This window comes from Carassius auratus, chromosome 13 (genome assembly GCF_003368295.1).
Source record: "Carassius auratus strain Wakin chromosome 13, ASM336829v1, whole genome shotgun sequence".
NCBI lineage: Eukaryota > Metazoa > Chordata > Actinopteri > Cypriniformes > Cyprinidae > Carassius > Carassius auratus.
This window is the reverse complement of record NC_039255.1, coordinates 3,143,329-3,166,953: the sequence shown is the minus strand read 5'-3', so window position 1 is coordinate 3,166,953 and position 23,625 is coordinate 3,143,329. Positions and strand designations below refer to the sequence as shown.

Below are 23,625 nucleotides of genomic sequence, written 5' to 3'. Positions count from 1 at the left end.
TTCTTCATTTTAAGAGTGTTCTTGGTGATTGCCAGACAGTTTCTATGTAGTCGCTGAGGACTTCAGAGCGGTTTTCAATCTATGTTGCTAACAGTGGTTTTAAATATGTTGTTAAAAGGTTGCTAGCGTGTTGCGGGTCCATAACAAGACTGTGCTGAATGAGTTACACTAAAAAGTCTAATATAAATATGAGGGGTGGAAAATCTTTCATCATCCCGTCACATCTTCTTTCTCACTCCATCATGTGTTTTCTCTGCTGTTCAGACCCGCTGAGTAAATGTGACCAGTCAGCTTCACACTTCATCAAGAGGTCAGAGGTCAGTCCTGAAGGCATCATTTGTTCAGAACCAATGGCATTCCTCTGCTTAAAGTAGCTTGTGCCCTTACGAAACCTGTCGAAGCAACTGTTCCCGATGCCCCGAACAAAGACGTGAGGAGAAAGTCCGAAGCGGTTCATTTGAGAGCGGACACCAGATTTCTAAATGTGCCTCAGAAGCTGCTGAAAGAAAGCATAAACACGTCAGATGTTTTTGCATTCAACTGAAATCAAGAATCTTTTCTGGAAGACATCGGGAAAGTCCATCTTCAGTTTAGCTTGAAGGGAAGATTCCCAAACATGCCGATTTGCTAGTTTTTTAATATTTACTCTACGTGTCGAAAGGTAAGCGCTTCTGTTTTGCTTTATTGCATTACCTCGCTCTAACCGAAAGGGTCACCCAGGGGTCTCCTGCCGTCTCCACCGTCCCGCTCTTATCGCCAGGCTCCTCTGTTCTCAGTCGGAGAGGAAGTTTTGACAGCCAGACTTCACAACCATCTCTGCCTTCACTTTGCACATGCTCTGACAGAAACTCCAATCCGGTGACTTCATCCCTCATTCACGAGAGCTTGCCCTCCTCCTCCTTCCCTCTCTCTCTCTCTCTCTCTCTCTCTCTCTCTCTCTCCGGCAGCATGCCAGCCGTTCTCCTCTTGCTGCGCTCTCTGGTTGTCAGTCTCTTCAGTAGCAGATTAGCAGCTCCTTCGCAGAAGCCAGACGGCGGCTGCTGGGCACCTCGACACCATCCTGCGCCACATTTGGGAGCGGATCAGTTCCCAGGAGTCCAAGGAGGCCATGCTGGGCTGCGTCCTGTGCATTCTCAACATGCCCAAGAAGGTGGACAACTAACTTCAGGAGGAACGAGTACAGTTAAGACTTGATTTAGAAGTGCTGAATGAACCATGTCGGAGAGCATCGTGAGGAAAATCCAGCCGTTCACCATCGGGACCAGACTCTCGACGCCAGCCGTGCCAAAGTGCTCAGACTTTCCCGATGGTTTTCTTCCAAACCGGACGTTTTCGGATAACTGTACACTAAGGCATCTGAACGAACAGGTGTCTCTTTATCTCGGCCACGACAGACACTGCGGACCTGTGGCGAAGCATCGTCGCGAAGAGATGTCCGACGACCGGCTGAACCGAAACACAATCTCCTCCTCGAACACTGCGTCCAGATCCATCCGTAAGATCACCATCTCCAGCCGAATGGAGGCCGCGAAAGACAGACTGACTCCAGGGATGGAGCTGAAGAAAATAAGAGCAAATTCGGAGAACATTAATAACAATAACAACATCACAACCTCCAACACACAGCTGCCTAAAATAGTGGGTGTCAGCTGTGAGAATGAACCCAGCTCACAGTTTAAGGTAAGACACACTTATTTTAATTCATTGGTAAAAAATTTATCCTTTTGAACAAAAAAGAATCAGAATGAAAGTAAATTCATAATATTAATAAAATATTTTTTTATTTTTATTTTTAACGAAGGCAAACAAAGAGTATTAAAGTTACTAAACATAAATCACTAGAAAATGTTTTAAATTACATAGTTAAGTTTAAAAAAAACCTGAAAAGTTGTTTTTGTTACACCTATTATTATGATTATTATTATTATTATTATTTATGAAATAAGCATTCATTTTATTTATAAAGTGCAGAAAATGCTTCATGAATAAATGTTTTTATAGACATAATAAATGAATGAACAATGTATGAATGAAAATAAGGTTTTGATATTTTTACTGTGCTTATTAGGTTCAATTTAATATTAAGACAAAAAATGCAAAAATTTTATATATATATATATATATATATATATATATATATATATATATATATATATATATATATATATATATATATATATATATATATATATATGTATATATATATATATGTGTGTGTGTGTGTGTGTGTGTGTGTATCTTTAAATTGTTTTTAAATTTCTTTTGTAGACAATAAATGAACAAACAAATGTACAAATTAGAATTATGTTTTTGATATTTTTACTGTGCTTATTATTAGGTTTAATTTAATATTAAGACAAAAAATGCACAAACAAAAATCTTAATATAGAAATTTAAATTGATATGTGATTACAAGAAGTAAATAATAAATGTTTATACATGTATTCTGTTTATAATTGCATGCCACATCAGACTTTTTAAAACTTGACTGTAAAAATGAAAAGCCTGTAAAATGTCACTTTTAAACAGTGATATATAGAGTTTAACATGCTTACATAAACTACTCGATAATTGCCGATAATTGTTACCGAAATAAAACGGCATGGTATTCAGGAATCTCGTTTTTGCCGTTGTTTGGCAAAATCTTCTTCCGTAATCAAAACATAACGAGTTGCCATGGAAACGGCGATACACAAATATACTACTGAAGCCCATCTGATCCAGACCCATGATGTCATCACTCTCTGAGCTTTAATATTAGAGTTGATAGACATGCCTTACACAAGCGCGGTCGTGTGCTCAGGATCTGTGTGGCTCAGATGATGTGTTTATTATGTAACGCTGCTCTTCCTGGAATCACTGCTCAAGTTCAAATGATGTCAGCGCTTCGGCTGAAATGCTCCATTCTGTTCAGATTCAGGATTCAGTGTGTGTTCACTCGGGTTTTATTTCATGTCAGTGGGTCAGCAGGAGAAAAGCCTCTGTGTATTTATACTTTATAATATGAAGATATACAGTGGTCTACAAAAGTCTGATACCACTTGTCAAGATGCTTCTATTTTACTCTTTTTCATTACAAATCATCAGATCGGTATCAGTTTGAGTGAAAAGATTCAGGATTTCTTTATATATATATATATATATATATATATATATATATATATATATATTCATAAATTCACTCCTCCCCACAGGTAACTTTATGATTTACTAGATTGACCTTTATGACAATATTCTGAAATGTGAGCTGACAGCACAAGATATAATGTTTTCATTACACTTTTACATGTATGCCTTTAGCGGACACTTTTATTCAAAGTAATGAAAAACAAGCAAACTTTTTAAACAGGCTGTCTACGTAATTTATTATTTCTTCATCATCTTCCCATGCTTCTTCTTCTTAAAATATTTATACAATATTTTAACATTGTATATATATATATATATATATATATATATATATATATATATATATATATATATATATATATATATATATATATATATATATATATATACATATATATATATACATACAAATTAATTTTATAGATATTTATTTTAATGTATTAACAACTATTATTATTATTATTATTATTGTAAAATAATATATATACCAAATAAACTAAACATTTTTTTTTTTTTTATTTGAAGCCAGAAATTTAGAAAATTGAAACTATTTTATGGGTAAATTATTATTATTATTATATTTGATTTCATCTTTATAACCAGTGTTATTTTAGAATAACTGAGGCACTTTTTTACTTTTAATCTAAAATTATTTTAATTTTGTGTTCAATTTTCTTTTTCTTTTTTTTAATATTAGTTTTATTAAGTTTGTTGTGTGCTTTTGTCATCTTTATTAGTAGTATTTTTTCTATAATTTTCTAATTCATTTTTATTTCAGTTTTGAATTAATATATAATTTTTTCAGTTAACATTTATTTTATTTAAACTAGTGAACTTCTCATGGTTTCAGTCTCATTTCTGAATTATGCGCGTTGCGGTCCATAACTAAGTATTTGGATATTAAACAACCTCAGAGCTCAAACGTTTATACGCTATTGTTAAAAATCAATTTCTCTGAAGATAAAATGAATAAGTTTTTCATTTCCTCTATGCAGACTTTCACACAGTGAGCCAGTGGTACTGTAACTAGATCATCTTTCTGTCAGTGTATGGGTTTGCAGATCTTGTTCTTCTTGTTTCTCGACTGCTGTAGAAATGTCTGGAGCACACGACTGACCCCAGACCTGTGTGCTGCACAGTTTACTTCTGACCGTCAGTTCCCTCTGGAGTGGTTTGTGTTCAACCGTAGCCAGATGTATATAAGATAATGGGCTCTTGGAATTTAGGAAGTGATGTCAGTGGCGCAGCAGGCCAAGCTTAAACAACGTATTATTTTAAGTGTTCAGTTGGGTTTAGTAGAGGAAAAAGCAGTGGTGAAACTTTTACAGCCGTTTTGGGGTAATGTGAGTCTAGGCCCTTAAAAAGCGGACCGCCCTTTGATGAGACGGGGCGACCTGCACACATCGCTGCTGTTTGTGAGGCACGATGCCTGCTAAATTAATGTTTACTCACAACGTTAAGGGAAACAAACATTCAACAACAAAAAAATCTCTTTTTTTTCCCAGTAAAAATATATTATCGTGCGTGAAATGACTTAAGAAGCAACATTTCTTATGATATTCAGTTTCTTGTAGGTAGGTGTTTTTTCTTAAAACATTGGCAGATTTGGTTTTCTCGTTTAAAGCATTTAAGTTTTCAGTTGATATATATAATTTCTGATGATTTCTAAAATGTGATAGAGAAAAAGGCAATGAAGAAGTCTTTTTTTTAACAAAAGTCAGAACTCCCGTTATAATGTAGATTTTTGAGGGTGCACTCTAAATTAATCTATTACTTTTCCTACATAATTTTTAACAAAACAATAAAGTAAAATATTTGTTTGGGAGTCTTAGACCTTTCCAACAATATATACTTTGTCAAGATTAGATTAGATTTAATTGTAATATAGTGAAGTAAATAAAGGCGTCCTGTATACGGGACGGGGTGACAATTAAAGAGTTAAAACAAAAAAACGTTAAATTCTCCGAACAACATGCTCAATGTGATCAATTTTGCATATTGGATTTGTGGGCTTTTTTAAACATTAATAATAATAATAATAATAATAATAATAATAATAATAATAATATAGCTATTTTATAATTTATTAAAATTATTTTTTAATTTAGATTTTATACTTTCAAAAATACAAAAATTATATATAATGCAAATATGCTATATAAATAAATCCTTTGATTTTCTTAAAATGTTGACATTTATTTATAATTAAATATGAATATATACTCTTATTCTATAAATGTGTTACTTTGTATCATCGAGATTACATTTTTGTGTTTTCAGTTTTTTTATATTAGAATTTTCTGCTTTTTATTTATTTATTTTGAATTTTGTGTGTTTTCCACATTTTTATTATAATTTTAACATATATGTATAGGTAATATTCGACAGTAGTTTTATTTATTTTAGGACATCGAGATACTAAATGAAAATGAGAAATATTGCTTTTTTATTATTATTTCAGTTGACGTTTAACTAACATTATATGGTTGCATTAGCATCTCAAGTAAAAGTATCTTTTTTTAAAGAATTCTTAATAATGGACAACAAAACAATGAAACAGATGATGATTTTCTTTCTTTTTTTTTTCTTTTTTCTTTTTTTTTTTTTTTTAGAAATGTAATGTTTTGCAACACAAACATGTGATCTCATCTTTTATTTATGTGTTGATGTGATCGGCCGCCCTTTCCCAACATTGGCACAGATGTTTCCTGACTTTCTTCAGTTCGTCAAATTCTTTGAGTGCTTTAAATGTGTCCTCACCATCCATTATCTTCAGCGGTTGTGCTGACTGTGGCTTTAGGTTATATAAGACGAGTTTGTAATGGCTTTCTGTTTTGGACAGTTTTACACACGGCCACTAGCATCTAACAGGGGCTTTTTTGCTCCCGTATCTTGAATATGTGGGACATTTTTCTCGATTACAGACATATGAGATTCTGATTTGAACAGACTGTAGACACTTCTAACTAGTAGTACTTTAGTTTACCTCAATGCTTTCTCATACGATGTGTTGTTGAGGTTGATTGGTCACATATTAAAGCATGAATGATGCTGATGAGCTGCTCTTCCTCGCTGTTAGTCATCAATGACATAATCACTGTGGGAATTCACTTTGTGGTTTTGTGTTCCTGCGTTCCAGTGATCTGAAATGACCTTGTTTCTTGCTCCATTCTGTAAGCGTCTTACTCTTAATACAAACTCACGATGACATCACACAAGCTTCACAGTGCTCAGATGTTTGGCTTGTATACATTACCTGTTTTCCCCATGAATACATTTCATATTTGTTTGTTTCCACACAGATCCAGATACTCAAAACCCAAGCGAGAAAGGATGTTGTGGACAGTCTCTCCTGCGAGCACAAAAACTTGTGCTTGTCTTCAAAAGCCTCATCGGTGCAAAGTGACCAGAGTTTTACTCTTCAAAACGCCATCTTCAACAAGGAGATCACTCAGGTATGATCACTATACTCTGTCAATGAAAATCAAGACCAACTCCTTTTTATAAAAGAAAAGATCAATGAATAAAAAAATTACTTTTTGTCCTACTCTTTTGGATTTTTATTACATTACAGGCATGCAATGTTTGCTTAAAACAAGAACAAATCAATATGCCAGCAACATGCTCAGCGTAACAAATTTTGCTTATAGGGTTTGAGACATGAATTAAATAAATAAATAAAAATATTTTGTGTAAAAAAAAAAATATATATATATATATATATATATATATATATATATATATATATATATATATATATATATATATATATATATATTATGCAAAGTTCCGTTTAAATTGTATTTAATATGTTAACTCATATTAGTATAATTTGCAGGAAAGCATATAATTATAATAGAAAAGCATGTATTTTTTTAATAAAATATTCTAAATATTTTATTCTATATCGCATTTTATGGTTTATTAATTGACATTTTATGCATTTGGCAGAATATTTTATTTAAAAACAAAAATACCCATTATATGCTTTCCTTTAGATGAGTACTTTTGTAGCATTTTACGGATATGAAAATATTCAATTGAAATTATATGAAATACTGTATTTTTGCATAAAGAAAATAATTTAAGGCCATTCATATTTTTACATTCTGACAGTTAATTCGAACAATAACAGATACTGCAATAATTATTTTCAATCTGCATAAATTTCTAATTAAGTAGTTTAAGTTATACTAGCATTTGAAATACAATTTACAAAAACATACACAACTAACAAATATTGCTTCTTATTATGCAATCACATAATAATTGCTGTTAATAGTGTTTACCATCTGGCTGACTATGTCACCACTTAAGCTACTACTAAATATTGTAGAAACTTAATTTTCTGTAAAGCTGCTGTGCAATGATTTTTATCGTAAAAAGTGCTATACAAATAAACTTGAATTGAATTGGATTTAAATAATATATCATTACTTTTTTCAAAAATTGGAGGGAAAATCAAAATTGGAGGGAAAATCTAAATTGGAGGGAAAATGAAAAAAGGGAGTGGGGGCAGAACTTGCTTCATTTTCTTTGTGTAGCATTTCTTATTTCCTTCTTTCTTCTCGATTTGGCATGAAATCAATCCTGTACGTTCATTCATTCACCATTGGTTTTGCTTCAGCTCCTCGGCTGAAATGCAGTCTTAGTTTTAATATCTCTAGCATCACTAGATAGTCCTTGTGTCTCTTGGATAGGTAGCTAAACTCAATCTGTTGAATGGTTGCATCAATAATGTGGAAAATTACAGACAAAAAATAAATAAAAAATGCATTAGAGATGAAGGTGGAAACAGAACATCCTGGCACTTCTGACCCCGTTCAAGCCCCGCTGTTTCTTTTCTGTCGCTCTTTGTGTCTGGAGTTGGAGAGCGGGCAGCACTTGGGAGCGGGAAGGAAGGGAACAACCACAAGAGAAGCAATTATTTTGGGATGAGGTCATTGTTTGGCCCTGTCTATTCATGCCTCGGGCCTTCTGAGACTAAACCGAATCTCATCGCCACGCTCGCTCTGACACACAAGGACATTTCTCGCTGATATTAGCTTCAGAAGCCCGTGTAACCTGTGAGATTGACTGAGCTGAAGTGAAGTGGGCAGCACAGTGTTTGAGATGACAGACGAGCACCAGGAACAGTAACACGTCGTTAATGTTAATAAGCTGTAGAAACACTGCCATTCGTTTAGGAAATGACCTTTGGATGAATGTTTGTGCTGGGCAAAGCCTCCATCTCTTAAGGGTGATTGACTGAATGCACTGATGAATCTGTGTTAGCGTAGAGTTATAGAGTCAACGATGTGGAAATTGGCCTAAATTTAAGAAAGGTAAATTAAAGTCAACTGATCCTCCAGCGCTCTTTAGGATTGCCCATTAAAACCCTTTAGGGATTCACATAAAAATGGGTTAATTCTATGTTTTGGTATTGCTTACGTATTTCCTTAAATATACAGTAAAATACCGTTTAGAATTTTTAAAATACATTTATTCGGCAAGATGCATTAAATTGATCAAAAGTGACAGTAAAGACATTTATAATTTTACTAATGAATGCTGTTCTTTTGAACTTTCTAGACATAAAAAATCAGGTAAAATAGTTTGATCATTAATAATAATAATAATAAAAAAATCTTCAGAAGCAAATCAGTATATTATTCTGATTTCTGAAGGATCATGTGACACTGAAGACTGGAGGAATGATGCTGAAAATACAGCCGTGCATCACAGAAATAAATTACATTGTAATATATATTCAAATAGAAGTAGTTATTTTACATTTTAATAATGTTTTAAAAAAATTTCACTGTAGAGATTATGAAATAAATGCAAAGACTTCTTTCAAAAACAAAAAAAATCTTACTGACGCCAAACTCTTCGATGCTGGTGTCTCATCAACAAGACACAACCACAGCTATGAGGAAGAGATTTCACTTTAAATCAATCATTTCCAAACTGAATAACCTGTAAGATATCAGTTTCAACACGGCGCAGGTTCTCCTTTTACTAATTTACTCAGAGAAGGAAGTTGGAAAACCTGCCGTATCATTTCACCAAAACATTCTGCATGATTTATAGAATGTTGTTTTTTTTTTAGCAGACTATTGTTTTAAAGGGAAGTGGAAGAAACAAAGTATGAAGTCATGGGTTTCTCGTCACGGTGGGGTAGAAATGAGACGATAGAGATGTTTACTCAGGCCTCGGATATTGAAATACCTTTGAGCCTGTGGGAAGCCATTAAAAATAATGGCTGATCTTTTATTAGAAGTGACATCATATTAGTTTTATCTGCACTGTGAGATCTTGCCAAGCATTGTGGCGGCTTTGTTGTTCTTGTTCTCATGTGATGTGTATCTCATGTGTGTTTTTGATGTTAGAAAGTCTGTGCTTTATACTGAACCTCTGAGACCACGAGAAAAATGATAAGATCAGTAAGTCATGGCAGAATATGGATTTTCGTAATTTAAAAAAATGAAGCTGAAATTGGTAAAATGTTTTATGTCTTACTCAGGTTATAAAAACAGAAACTAAAACTTAAGCCATAAGCAAAAAAATAAAATAAATAATAGGTTACTTGAAATGAACATGAACTGAAATAAAATAAAGTAAAATATATCTTTTTTTTTTTAAATATCATCTCTTTGCTAAGGCAAAAATGCTATGTATTAAAATAACTCAAATTAAAAATGAAATAAAAATTAATAAAATATATATATAAATATTTTTTAAAAAGAGGGAAAACTATTAAAAAGAAGAACACACAACAAAATAACTAAAACGTTAACTACACTTAAAACTAAAAAGATAAAAAATAAAAACTGATTCGAAATATTTTACATTAGTTTAACTTAATTATACAAATATAGCTAAAACGCTAAAAAGATAAAAAGAAAAAAATAAAAAGCAGGAAATTATTTTAACTAAAATTAAAATGCAAAACATGAACAAAAAAATAAAAACAATATAGAAATAAAAACTGATTCTAAATATTTACCATTAGTTTAACTTAAAGGGAAAAAAAATGAATGAAAAGCTATGAAAAATGTTACTAGAAAAATACTAAAACTTTAAATTAAATTGCAATTAAAATGGAAAATATACAAACTGATTCAAAATGTAAATAAAAACTACAGTAGTATCTCTAATATTAATCTAAAACTACAATATACGAGATTCAACCAGACAAGGTTTTGTTGAAATGACTTCTACAGCCAATTTGATTATACTTAAAAAAAAAAAAATTAAGCTGAAGGAGAATTCAATAATTTACAGTGCACATGAATTAACTTGATTTTATATGTAAAATAATTGTCAAGTAAAAATAATAACAGACGGTCTCCTCAGAAATTGATCATGTCTGTCTGTCTGGGAAGAATTATGAGGCGATGTTTAATATTTTAATATGATTAATAGCGAAAGTGATGGTTTCTGCAGCCAGCAGCACTAATAATTATCCTAAACTGTCTCCTCCGATATTTTGGTTCTTTTGGCTTTGCGTTTAGTCTTGCAGAAATGACAGCTTCACTTTACAATCCTTTGGTTTGTGCTGATGTGGGTGGGCTTCTTGAGGACTGCCAGTGGTCATACGTTGTGTTCATACCAAATAAACATGTCTAGGACCTATCTGGACTCGGCCAGCTGGTTTCTATTCACACAGTGCAAACACGGCCAGCTTTCAGAAGCCTTATGCAACACACTGTGAGCTCCAGCCAAGAGAAACCTTCACTGCTCATAACGTGATATCTGAGAAACGGTGAGCAATCTCCCGATGATGTTTCTGAAGTGTTTCTGTAAGTCGAGACAAAAGAGATCGCTGTTTTCTTCAAAAACAAGAAGTCACAGAGGAGCTTCACTTTCCTCGGTGTGAAATTCAGTAATAGACAGCGGCTTTAACTTCGCACATATGTTGCTTTTTAAAATCTGTTTGCTTAATATTGTGTTTCCAGAGTGCTCTCAGAAAGCTAAGCGAGCGTAAAATGGGCCTTAAGTGTCCCGACATGTGTTCATGTTTCAAGCATTAACAATAAAATCCAAAGAAAAAGACAAGAAAGGATGAAACTAGGATCTCCTCTGATGCGGTGCAGCCTGAATGGTTTAGAAATTGGTCATTTTGCATAGAATTGCCATTTGTTTTGGCCAGGTTTCTTTAGAGGTAGTGAAATTCTCTTCCACTGACTTCAAATATTTGTCCTGAAACAATGAATTATTTTATTTTATTTTGTTGCATTTTATTATATAGCATTTATTACATTTATTGACATTTACTCTTTTAGTTAAGGAAATAAAATTAAATTAAATTAAATTAAATTAAATAAAATTAAATTAAATTAAATTAAATTAAATTAAATTAAATTAAATTAAATTAAATTAAATTAAATTAAATTAAATTAAATTAAAAAAAATTTAATTATAATATATATATATATATATATATATATATATATATATATATATATATATATATATAATTTTTTTTTTTTTTTTTTTTTTTTTTTTCTTGTTTAGCAACTTTATCTTGTTTTCCATTATAAATATAGCAACATTCTTGACCCAAAATAAGAAAAATATGTTTGTTTTACATTTGAATCACGATTATTTTTCTCTTGGCAGATGTTTTTTCTTGTTTTAAGCAAAACTATCAAAACAACAAAAACAACACTTAATATATCTCATTAACTTATCTTAATTATAATAATTAATATCTCAGTTATCTCAAGTAAACGTGTCTCGATTCAAGGATGTTTAGATTTTTTTTTTTTTTTTTTTGCAGTGCATTATTCTATTTTATTCGAATTTTTACAAAAATATAATATAAGATGTATTATGCACTAACATTTAAAGATTTGGAGTTGGTACGATTTTTTTTTTTTTTTATGTTTTTGATGTATCTTTTGTTCACCAGGACTGCATTTATTTGATCAAATACATAAATTATTCCAATTTGATGTAGCTGTTTTCTGTTTTTATATATTTTAAGACATAATTTATTTCTATGATCAAAGCTGAAGTTTCAGCATCATTACTCCTGTCTTCAGTCACATGATCCTTCAGAAATAATTTTAATATGCTGATTTGATGCTTGTGTTTTAATGTTTTAAACCATTTAGCTGCTTAACATTTTTGTTCACACTGCAAAAAAAAAAGTATATATATTTGTCGTTTTATCTTGACATTAGAAATATATATCAATTCTTAAATCAAGATACATTTACTTGAAAAGGAAAATAACTTAAAAAAAACTATATATATATATATCAGTATAGTGAATTCCTCGTTTAAAGCATAAACTCATTTAATTTTTCAGAAAACAAGATTTAATATCTCAAGCCTTAACATTTTGCCTCTAAAGTACATTTACAAAAATGTTAAATAAGGATTCTCTGATGAATGTTCAAAAGAACATCATTTATTTGAATAGAATTCTTTTATAACATTGTAACTGTCTTTCATGTAACTGTTGTGTACGAGGCTCCACTTCTATTAGTAAGAAGGTAAAGATGTAGATTTTGAAGTGAGTGTTGTGTTCGTGTCCCGCAGGCTGAGATGTGGATCAGAGCGAAGCAGCGAGACCTGAAGGACACCAGTAACGTCCACAGATGTCCTCTGAGCGACTGGGAGGAACTTTCTCAAACCCTCCAGAGAGATTTGAAGGACTTTGAGAACACCGTCATTCGACTCAACCAGGTGAGGACAAACCGTCTTCATTAGGAGAGGAAAAGATTGATGAATCACCGTCAGGTTTCAACAGGTCCCCCGTTCTCCCTTTAGCAAATAAACGGCAAAACATTTACAAATTGTTATGGTAACAATCATAATTTCTTTTTAATGTCGGCTTGTCAAAATACATTACAAAAAGCTTTTTGTGAGACGACCAAAATCACATCAAATCTCAAGTCATTTCATTATTTTTTTTCCCAGGACAGATGCTAGATTTGAAATAGGACATTGCAAATAATTAACCACTGCTGACACACGTCCCTGGTGCATGGGTTGCAAAACAGGATCTGCTGTCAGTCACATCTCTTATGTGATTAAGCTGTTGTTATAGCGGACCACAGGTCGTTTTTAGCTCATGTAACGCTGCTGAATGTTTGTGTAGATGGGAGAGCAATTAATGTGCAAGCTTAACCCGACATCTGACCTGGTGAAGAAACAGCTGGCTCAGATCCTCGACCAATGGAACGCGCTCAAACAGACGGCAGCCAATCAAATCAAGGCAGTGGGCGGGGCTAAGGCTCTCCAGGAGTTTAATAAGAAGGTGGACCGTCTGGAGGCGTGGATCAAAGAGAAGGTTAAATACACCACTAAACCTAGTTATAATAATTATCAGAGGCTTTTGGGTTTGTTAAATCAATAATGTTAATGGATCTTAGAGGGTTATACAGAGAACATGGAGACTTGTTGGTTATTCAGTGTTAGGATGAACCTCACGAAACCTGTCACAGTCACTTTTCAATCCATAGTAAAAAAAAATAAGTCATTTATATTTTAAAGAAAAAAGTAAGCAAAATAAGAATATTTTTAGGCACATTATTATTATTATTATTATTATTATTATTATTATTATTATTGTTAGTTTTTTTTTTGCATTGATATCTCCATGGCATATTTTTGTGATAACCCATTTTCAATAAAATTCTGATTTATTGTACTTTAATGCATCCAGATGCTTCACTTTTGAGCTTTTTTTTGTAATTTATTTTATTTTAAAAATGATTATAATTAATGTAATACAGTAAAAACATTAAACATTAAAATTCTTCACTGTATTCAATAAAATGTGTAATTTCAATTTAAATAAAAAAATAACATTTGTCTTTTTAAGGCAGTACAACAAGCATGATGTGCATGTGTGTGTGTGTTGTTTTGTTTTTTTAAATATGGCCTAGATATGTTATTGACAGGTTTCAGGAATTTAACCTGCTAACTATTAATAAGTGAGTGTGCAAAATAAATAAATAAATCAGGTTAAATGTAATTCTACATCTATCAGTATTTTACTATTATTTTACCATAGATTTCAGAGCTAACTGTCAATCTTGTCAATGATAAAAATAGATAATAAATACGAATAAATATATTGAATATATGAATATATTTATATAAATATTTTTCATGATAAATGCCACTTTTAGTTGAAAATAACAACAAAAAAATCAGAATTTGTTTCTGAATTATAGAAAGATGCAACAAAATTAATTGTCAAATAATTTAAGATTAATTGTCATCATTTGTTTTTTGTTAAAAGTGTGTATGTTTTTATATATATTATTTTATATTCATTTTTAATGAATTTTTATTATATTCATTTTTATTATTTACAGTATGCTTTGAAACACAATTTATAAAATGTTTGGTTTGCAACACAACGTAGATTGACTCGTGTACGTTTCACATTAAAATATTTGTTTCCTTGTAGGATTTCGGTCACATTATTCTTTCTTATTATTTTCTTGCTTTGCATCTGCATCCCAGAAGCCGAGGTGTTATTTATCGAGTCTGTTTTACGTCTCACCATGGTAGCCTGGTTCATTTAAAACAACAGTAGCTGCATTCAAACAAAACACTCGCTGAGCTGCAACAAATCAGGGCTGTGAAGCTTTTATATGTGTCAGCAGGAGCAGGAACAATCGCTGGCCAACATCCTTGGGGAAAACACTGACAAGATGCAGCTTACCAGGAAGATACTGGATTTGAAACAGGTGGGTGATTCTAGACAGCAAACACTGAAATTGCTGCTAAATTCTCAGCAGTTCTCAATTATCGCTTCTGGTAAAAAAGAAATAGACTTTTTTTAAAGTATCACTTTTATCGTCCAGTTTACCTGTACTGTATGTAAGCAAGTGCTTCTGATTTGCAATGCAGTTCAAAAGGCTGAGACCTTCCGCTTACACACATACAGATTCATTGCACTTTCTCACAGATGTTACTGCTTTACTAGCATCCCTAACGCCAATCGAAACAGCCACTTGTACTTTTAGTGTTGGGGATATTAGCCAAGTACCTGGATGAAGAAATGTGGCTTGGTTACATGCAGGGGTGGTTCTAGGGTGAGTGGAGATCCGGGGCTTAGCCCAGAAAAATCCATGTATATGAATTTTTATTTTAATAAATCAGAAAGATTTACCTTGTTTAAAATATACAAAAAAAAAAAAAAAAAAGTATTGAGGAAAATATATTTGCTTTTTGCAAACAAAAATTAAGAATTGCAAAACAAATGAAACGGCGTGAAAGCAATGATTTTGCCATACATATTTTCCATGGTCATATCTATTAATTTATTTGCAACGCTGCTATTATTTTGCGTGTCAGTCTAGTTTAAACTTGCGATAGCATTTTCCCTTTGTGCTTCACTTTTCATACCTTCTCTCTTTGTGGCACTGTTTTGACGTGTGGGCGGAGTCAATGGACGGGGGCGTGTACAACAAGTGACGTCATCTGCCCGAGACGCAGCTCACTGATCCAGGTCCTGTCATGATGAGCAGAGACTTTGGAGTGGATCGTTTATTTTTATTCAGTAGCATTAAAACATTCATGTTTTCGTTTTATTTACTTTATTAACAAATGTATGTGTATTAGCAGTGTTTGCTCAAGTTAAAGAAGTTGTTAACATGAACATCTGCTGTTTATTTCTCTCGATGTGCACACTTTTATAGCATTATGTGTATTGGGATCGCAAATCATTTGAGTCAGTTCGGGAGTTCGTATCGGGATCGCGAATCATTTGAGTCGATTTGGGGATCGCGAATCATTTGAATAAGTTCGGGAGTTCGTAGCGGGATCGCGAATCATTTGAGTCGATTTGGGGATCGCGAATCATTTGAATAAGTTTGGGAGTTCATAGCGTGATCGCGAATCACTTGAGTCAGTTTGGGGATCGCAAATCATTTGAAGCAGTTCGGGAGTTCGTAGCGGGATCGAATCATTTGAGTCAATTTGGGGATCGCGAATCATTGAATCCGTTCGGGAGTTCGTAGCGGGATCGCGAATCATTTGAGTCAATTTGGGGATCGCGAATCATTTGAATAAGTTAGGGAGTTCGTAGCGTGATCGCGAATCATTTGAGTCAGTTCGGGAGTTCGGATCGGGATCGAATCATTTGAGTCAATTTGGGGATCGCGAATCATTGAATCCGTTCGGGAGTTCGTAGCGGGATCGCGAATCATTTGAGTCAATTTGGGAATCGCGAATCATTTGAAAATGTTCGGGAGTTCGTAGCGGGATCGCGAATCATTTGAGTCAATTTGGGAATCGCGAATCATTTGAAAATGTTCGGGAGTTCGTAGCGGGATCGCGAATCATTTGAGTCAATTTGGGAATCGCGAATCATTGAATCCGTTCGGGAGTTCGTAGCGGGATCGCGAATCATTTGAGTCAATTTGGGGATCGCGAATCATTTGAATATGTTCGGGAGTTCGTAGCTTGATCGCGAATCATTTGAGTCAGTTTGGGTTCGCAAATCATAGCTGTATATGGATAGGCATTTTTAACTAATTTAGTAGCTAGCTATAATTATGTTTTCCACGCTTGTTTAGGTGTGAAATGTGCACTGGTATTTTTTGTTTTAATGATGTGCCTTTTAACAGTATCAAGTATATTCAAAAACTAAACATATCGTGCCTAAAAAGTGCACGCATCTAGGCTAATGTGTGCGTTCTTTCACTGCATTTTTCGGTGTATTCAAATGCATTTATGAATGCATGTGAATGATCACAACATTCAAGATATTTTCTTGTCATTATAGAACCTTTTTAGCATAAAAGGTTCTTTGGAGTTGAGTAAAGAACCCTATGGTTCTATATAGAACCCCAATGATCCCTTTCTTCTAACAGTTTGTTGTCATGTAAGATCATTAGAGCTCAGGTAACTTTATGTGTCTGACTTTCTTCCAGGATGAGCAGCTGTATAATAATCTTCATGAGGAGATCAATCACATGGCCCTCAGACTGGAAAAACAGGGAAAGACGGAAGGAAAGACCATCTCAACCCGCAGGAAACACATCAACAAAATGTGAGTGCACGTAATAAAAATACAGCGGAGATCAGAAATAGAGGACTAGAGAAGTTTGTTGTTCCAAAACTGTGATTTCTGGAGTATTACTGAGGAGCGTGTTGTGTGGAGAGAGGAGAACTCTAGTGTATTTGGGAAACATTATGATCAGCATCACACTGGGGAAAGACTGAAGCTGAGCGTGTGAAGAAGAAGGAGCTGTGATGGTTTGAGGGATGTTCTCTGTATCAGGAGTTTGGTCTCTTATACAGACACATATTCATCAGAACCTCCTTCAGCAACATACGGTTCCTTCCCTGCAAACATCTCCCAATCAGCCAAACACAATGTTCCTGTCACACTGTAAAACAGGTAAAGCAGTTCTTGAAGCTGAAACCACTGAAATAATGAAAAGTCCTGCTCTAAACCCGACTGAACATCTCTGGAGAGTCACTGGTGACTAAGTTGTGTCTTAGAAACCCTCTTCAGTCACCGAACTCTAGAAGAAACCTGAAGAAGAGCGGAGCAAGATCACAGCAGCGCGGTGTGAGACACTAGAGATGTGCTGAAGTCAACTCCTACTGATTTCTGACAGCTGTGACCTACTAAATATTAGTCATAAACATCTTTTTTTGTTAGTAGAACAGTGATACACCTATAGATAATATTCCTTCAAAATCTGAGTGATGAAGATACGAGTATTTATAGATTGTTCTCTAATTTTGATCTCCACTCCGTGTGTGTGTGTGACCCTGGAGCACAAAAGCAGTCTTAAGTCTCTGGGGTATATTTGTAGCAATTTTTTTATTTTTTATTTATAAACTACCTAGATGGCTGAAGGCCCAGTCGCACTTGAAAGAATATCAGGAGAATCTCCAGCTCGCCCTCGAAGTCTCGTCCTTCTACCTCCAGGCCGATACCATCGTCTGTACCATCAACAACATGGTAGACATTTGCTTCATTGTGCTATTTCTGTTCAAACCCCACCGGAAATCCAGTATCTGTGACCTTTGAGACTAATATGAACCGACTGTGTCTGTTTGTTTACATGCTGATGAAATCTAAGAATGTTATTCACGGTGTGCTCTCCTTTTTTAACTTCTCCTCCAGAGAAAAAGCATCTCTGCAAGCAGCGGAGTGGGAATCGCCAGAGATGAGGAAATTCGGGACGTTGCCAGTCAAATCATGGTGTGTGTCATCCCTTTACAGTCACACGCTTGACCTTAAACGCATTAGTTCACGGTCCAGCTCCGTGTCAAACACTATCCTGACGCCCGTGTTTGTTTCCCTGTCGTTCTGTGTGGTTTCAGATGCTGGATGTGAGTGTTTCTCAGCTCTCCAACCTGCCGTCGGCGCTGGCGGCCCGCGTCGCACAGAAGCAGAGCGAGGTGAAAGACTGCTGGACCGTTCTCCAGAAGACTCTCAGGTGACTAGCAGAGTTATAAACTATACAAGCCCTACGGTGTCCTATCAGGGACAAGAGTCATTTCCCTCCATCATGGGGTTTCCACAAAGCCGAAGGCGCCCTTTTATAATCCTGTTTATGTTGCATTTGTATTCCCCACCAGCAAACGCATGGGACACAGCCAGGAAACCACTTCCAAATGATAATTAGATGCATATAAAAGTTGCGTGCTTATTTTCATAATGCCTCCAATTACTGACCAAAATATTTCCTTCTGTCTACATTTTGAAACACTAAACCAATATTGAATTTAGTTGGAAACGATGGTTAAACTGTTTGTTTTTTTGCAGTTTGCTCAATGAATCCGAGATTGAGCTTGTTTTGTGTTTTATTGCTCCATCATCTAAAGCATCCGTATTGATTTCATCACTGTTTGAGGTTTAAAAGTCAGCGATTTGTGCCCAGTTAGTCATATAAATTATGTAATTAAAGGAATCTTTCCCTTATATTAAATCTTTAAGAGTTGGCATTACAGATATTTAATCAAGATGAATGCATTCATTTCTAATGGTAAAAAATATTTTTTTTTAGAATTGTTGAAATGATATATTAAATTCATGTGATTATTGATGTACGTAATTATCAAATAGAATATAAATGATAATATAATATAATTTGTTTCTTTATTCTCACGTGCATGTTTACTCTAAGACATGATGTAGTGTGTTTTGGTCACATGTCTAAGTGGCTTTGTTTTGAAAACATTGGAAGTCACTAATTCTAGATGTGTAATCCGCTATCATGGGTCACTCACGGTCACTGTAATAAATCTCTATTGAGTGTCAACTAATGTGAATGCAGCGTGGACATGATTAGAGCCAGTGCTGAAGCTTGATTTGATGATGGCTGAGTGTTTGTGTTTGTATAGGAACGAAAAGGCAGCTCAGCTCCCCTCCAACCCCTCGTTAACCAGAGATGGCATTGACCCTGAAACCCAGAGCAGCGTGGGAACAGACCCTCACAGAATTATGGGAAAGGAGGTTAAAGAGGAACAAAATCGTCTGAAGGGGTTTACGGTATGAAGCTTTCATTCTGCTGTAATTCTACAATTATATTCTCGTAGTCTCGTATGCTGCTTGTTGTTGTTTTTTTCTTCCTTCTTTTTTGGTTTTCTCGCTGAGTGGAAATGTTTAATTGACGTTGTTTAGTGACGTAAATGGCCTTTTCACATGCAAATTGATGCATCAGGCTGATGTTATGCAAATTCATTGATTTCGATAGCATGTAAAAAAACAATCACACAAGCGTTTAAGGAAGTGACTGTGATGTGTTTCTATTCAAACGGTTGACATCTGCTTCATTGTTTGATTTCTTTAAACCGTGTTAAAACTATTTCTGATAATAGTGGTGATAATTGTTTCTAAGCCCGTATTATACACATTTAAGTATCCTGTGCAAATTAATAAATAGTTGTTCAATGTTGCTGTTTGTTTTAAAAGGTGTTTTTAGCAGTGTTATTTTAGTATTAATTACACACCTTTGTAGTATTTATTAGTATATTGTTTTGTTTTTATATTTTCATTTTAATTTCAAATTTTATATTAAATTATGTATTTTATGTACTTAAAATAAATACTTATTTATTTTATTTATTATTATATACTTTAATATATAACAATGTTTTTCCTTATTTATTACTTATTAGTGGTTTATTTATTTTGCTATTTTAAATGAGCTATTATTTTATGTCTTCATTTTAATTGAAGGTTTTAGAAATTTAGTTACGTGCTTTTATAATTTTTATAATATTTTTTTTATATATTTCTTTTTTGTATTTTAAATATATTTAATTATTATATTTAGCTTTAATTTATTGTATTTAAGTTAGTTGCCAAAGCACCATTTGTAATGTTTGTCTTAGTTTATCTAATCTTTATATTTTATTTTATTTTAGCGTCACTTCAATGAACGAAAACTATTTGTTTTTCTGAAAGCACCTCAAGTGTTTCTGGAGCTAAATGCTGAAATGCCCAATCATCGCTTGCATTAATTACTCCTCTTTCAGTCACATGAGTGAAATATAGTTGCTGTTCTTTATGATGATGGTGCAGTTTGCTTTACTTTGACTGAGTAACTGGTTATTTAGGAGGGTAGTATATGAGGCTTCTCTTTCTCTGTGTGTTGTTGGTTTGGATGGGACGTATAAGACATCCTCTCTATCTAACAAAGCACAGTGGTCTGTGAGACATGGCTTCAGGAAAACGTTTGGAGGTTTTATTGATACTGTCAGGACAGATCTAGAGGTTTCCATGAGGTATGACACGCTTCGATTGTGCTGTGAGGGCAAAAACAGCCACCAGGACAAACAGCATACTCTCAAAAGTCAATTTCCGCTGACATTATGGCTTAAATAACATCTCTTGGATGTATACCTGCAGAAAATAGAAGAAACACTTATTGTATTAATTAAAAAGCAACATAAACCATTTGTTATATTAAGCCATTAGCTCTAAAGAAGAGCTCCCTTGTGTGTAGTGTGATTATCTTGGATCTATTTCTGGAAATTGTAATGTCGGTTCTCTTTTTTTTTTTTTTTTTTTTGAAGGAAAGTAATACTTTTATTCTGCAAGGACGTATTAAATGTATCAAAAGTGACAGTAATGGCATTTATGTTACCAAAGGTTTCTATTTCAATTGAATGCTGTTCTTTTCAATTTTCTATTCATTAAATAATCGTGAAAAAGAAAGTGTATCATCGTTTCCACAAAAATACGAAGCAGCACATGACTAATATTAATTAATAAAGTTAAATATTACTGATTATATGATGATATACGTTTTTATTATATTTATCAGCATCATATTAATGTATTGCTATACATATATAATTTACTGTGATACACGAATCCCCAAGACTAGCATGATGTAAAATTACTTTTCAGTTACAGAAATATACTGCATAGAGTTCATTGTATAAATAAAATATAGATTAATGTTCGTAAAAGTTGTGTTTTGTTTGATTAACATTGACACAGACAGCAGCAGGTTTTTATAGGCTTCCGTCCCTTTAAGACCTGATGCACGGATTTAATATAATGATACACATCCGATTTCTTTCACCACTGTTTAGGATCATGTCAAGACGCAACCGACAGTGAATAGAGAGCGAATACTCTGAGAGATTTTGTGTGTATGTGTCCGTTCAAGCTCAAGAAGACGTGAAAGAGGAATCAATTGTGTTCAAGCACCAAATCGAGCTTTATGAACGGTTTCACCCCTTCAAGCGAGCGATAAACGTGAATCGATGAGGGATTTTATATAACCGTTCAAGATAGCGCATCCAGATACAATAGTGCCAGGATGTCAGGCTATATGAGCTAAAAAAGCCTGAAGCAAAAATATGATGATCAACAAAAATTTTCATTTTCAAAATGTACTATTATTATATTTTTTATCATTATTTCATGTCAGGATTTACAGGCTTATACTTATATCTCAATCTGTTGAAGCCCGTTTCAGCCACCGAAGGTAATTGCAACTTTTTATTCCACAATTGTTTTCCCTCATAATTGCTTGATACAATCTCGCAATTCTGACTTTTTATTAATTGCGTGATATTAACTTTCAATTGTGAGTTAAAATGTCAAAATTGTGAGATATAAACTTGTCCCCGCCACCCCAAAATTGGACTTTTAACTCGCGATTGCAAGTTTATACCTCGCAATTCTGACGTTATAATTGCAACTGCGAGTTTACATCATGCAATTCTGTACGAACTGTGAGGTAAAAAGTCACAAAAAACGTTTTCATTATTATTCGGTGTTGGAAACATGCTTCCATAGGTCAAGCTGGTGTGTAGCTAGTCGAATAAAGTGCCCAAAACCAACTTCCCTGGTTTAATTAAAGATTGTTTCAGCTCAAGAAGGTCTAAACCTGTGTATTTTTACACATTGAAGCATTGCATCCATCTGTTGGTGTGTGTGTGAGTGTGTGTGTGTGTGTGTGAATAACCAGACTTCTTGTTTAGTGACGTGAGGTAAACATGACGAAGAGGCCTGTATTTCTGCATAATGGCTCCCAGATGGCTCGCCACAAGCTTCGTATGTGCTACGAGTGTTTGGCTGACATCACTCCACAACTTTACACTGGAAGAGGCAGAGAGAGCTGATGAAATACAGTGCTGGGAACGAGCAGAGGAAGCCATTCGAGAGCTTTTTTTGTGACATTATCCACTGTCCCTTAGTTGTCATCATGCAGGAAAAGCGCAGGAGTTTGGAGTAAAGCCTGGACTGATCTGAAGCAGGCATGTGGAGGAGAGACGTCGGAGCGTGTAATTGTTATTCAAAGGCTTGACGCTCACGAATAGCCTGATAACATGCCGTTGTGTGATTAAACTCGAGGCTTGCACTCTTTGAGTGGCGTGTTTATACGTGCTATTAGGACTTGTAAATTTGCTGTGCTCTCCTAATGGCACTTTCTCAGGCGACTGTTTCTTTCTTTCTCTCCAGCGTCACGCGTTTCTCTCTCCCAAACTCTGACTCATTCATCCTGAGCTCATAATCAGAGAATGCCCAGAGCAGATTCATATGCCGCCATAAAAGCAGAAATGAGCCGATTCGGTGCCTTGCATTTGTCAGCACTGTTGCAGTTTTGTTTGATTTTGCAATGATTATTTTCACTTTCTATGTCCTGGTCAAAACATTGTTGTCGTTTTTTTAAAGCATTCATAGAATCGTTTTATATTTGCATTATAAATGGGATGGGCATTTTTAATTTAATTTGATTTAATAATCACATTATTAATTTGACCTATTCTGAATATCAAACCTTATGATAAGTTGTTTTAAGAAAAAGCTTGTGATTGAAATCATTATCCACTGAAAGTATATCTTTCAGATCTCTTTTGCCTTTATTTAAAGACACATCCCACCGGTCAGTTAACGAAACTTTTTCTGTCCTTAATTTACATTTGTAGGTAAAAAAAATATTTTTTAAGTACAGTATAATTTAAAAAAAATTCAAAAAACTTTAATAATGTAAAATATTATTATAATTTAAAATGGCTGTTTTTTATGGAAATGTATATTCAAATGTAATTTATTTCTGT

At 33.8% G+C, this 23,625-nt stretch overlaps 1 protein-coding gene across 3 annotated transcripts in view; it reads left to right on the top strand.

Annotated features, from left to right (window-relative positions):
• Nucleotides 1-748: 748 nt before the first annotated feature.
• The window catches only part of mymx (myomixer), a 47,365-nt gene continuing 24,488 nt past the window's right edge, over nt 749-23,625 (top strand). Inside the window, exons 1-10 of one of the 3 annotated variants that reach the window (XM_026277829.1) lie at nt 749-1,680; nt 6,432-6,584; nt 12,661-12,807; nt 13,223-13,414; nt 14,739-14,825; nt 17,016-17,134; nt 17,944-18,058; nt 18,224-18,301; nt 18,424-18,539; nt 19,447-19,594. In XM_026277829.1, the coding sequence (XP_026133614.1) occupies nt 1,216-1,680; nt 6,432-6,584; nt 12,661-12,807; nt 13,223-13,414; nt 14,739-14,825; nt 17,016-17,134; nt 17,944-18,058; nt 18,224-18,301; nt 18,424-18,539; nt 19,447-19,594 (1,620 nt within the window). In that variant the 5' untranslated portion in view covers nt 749-1,215. The remainder of the gene's footprint in view (nt 1,681-6,431; nt 6,585-12,660; nt 12,808-13,222; nt 13,415-14,738; nt 14,826-17,015; nt 17,135-17,943; nt 18,059-18,223; nt 18,302-18,423; nt 18,540-19,446; nt 19,595-23,625) is intronic. The other 2 variants (XM_026277828.1, XM_026277827.1) reach the window with 2 other exon arrangements.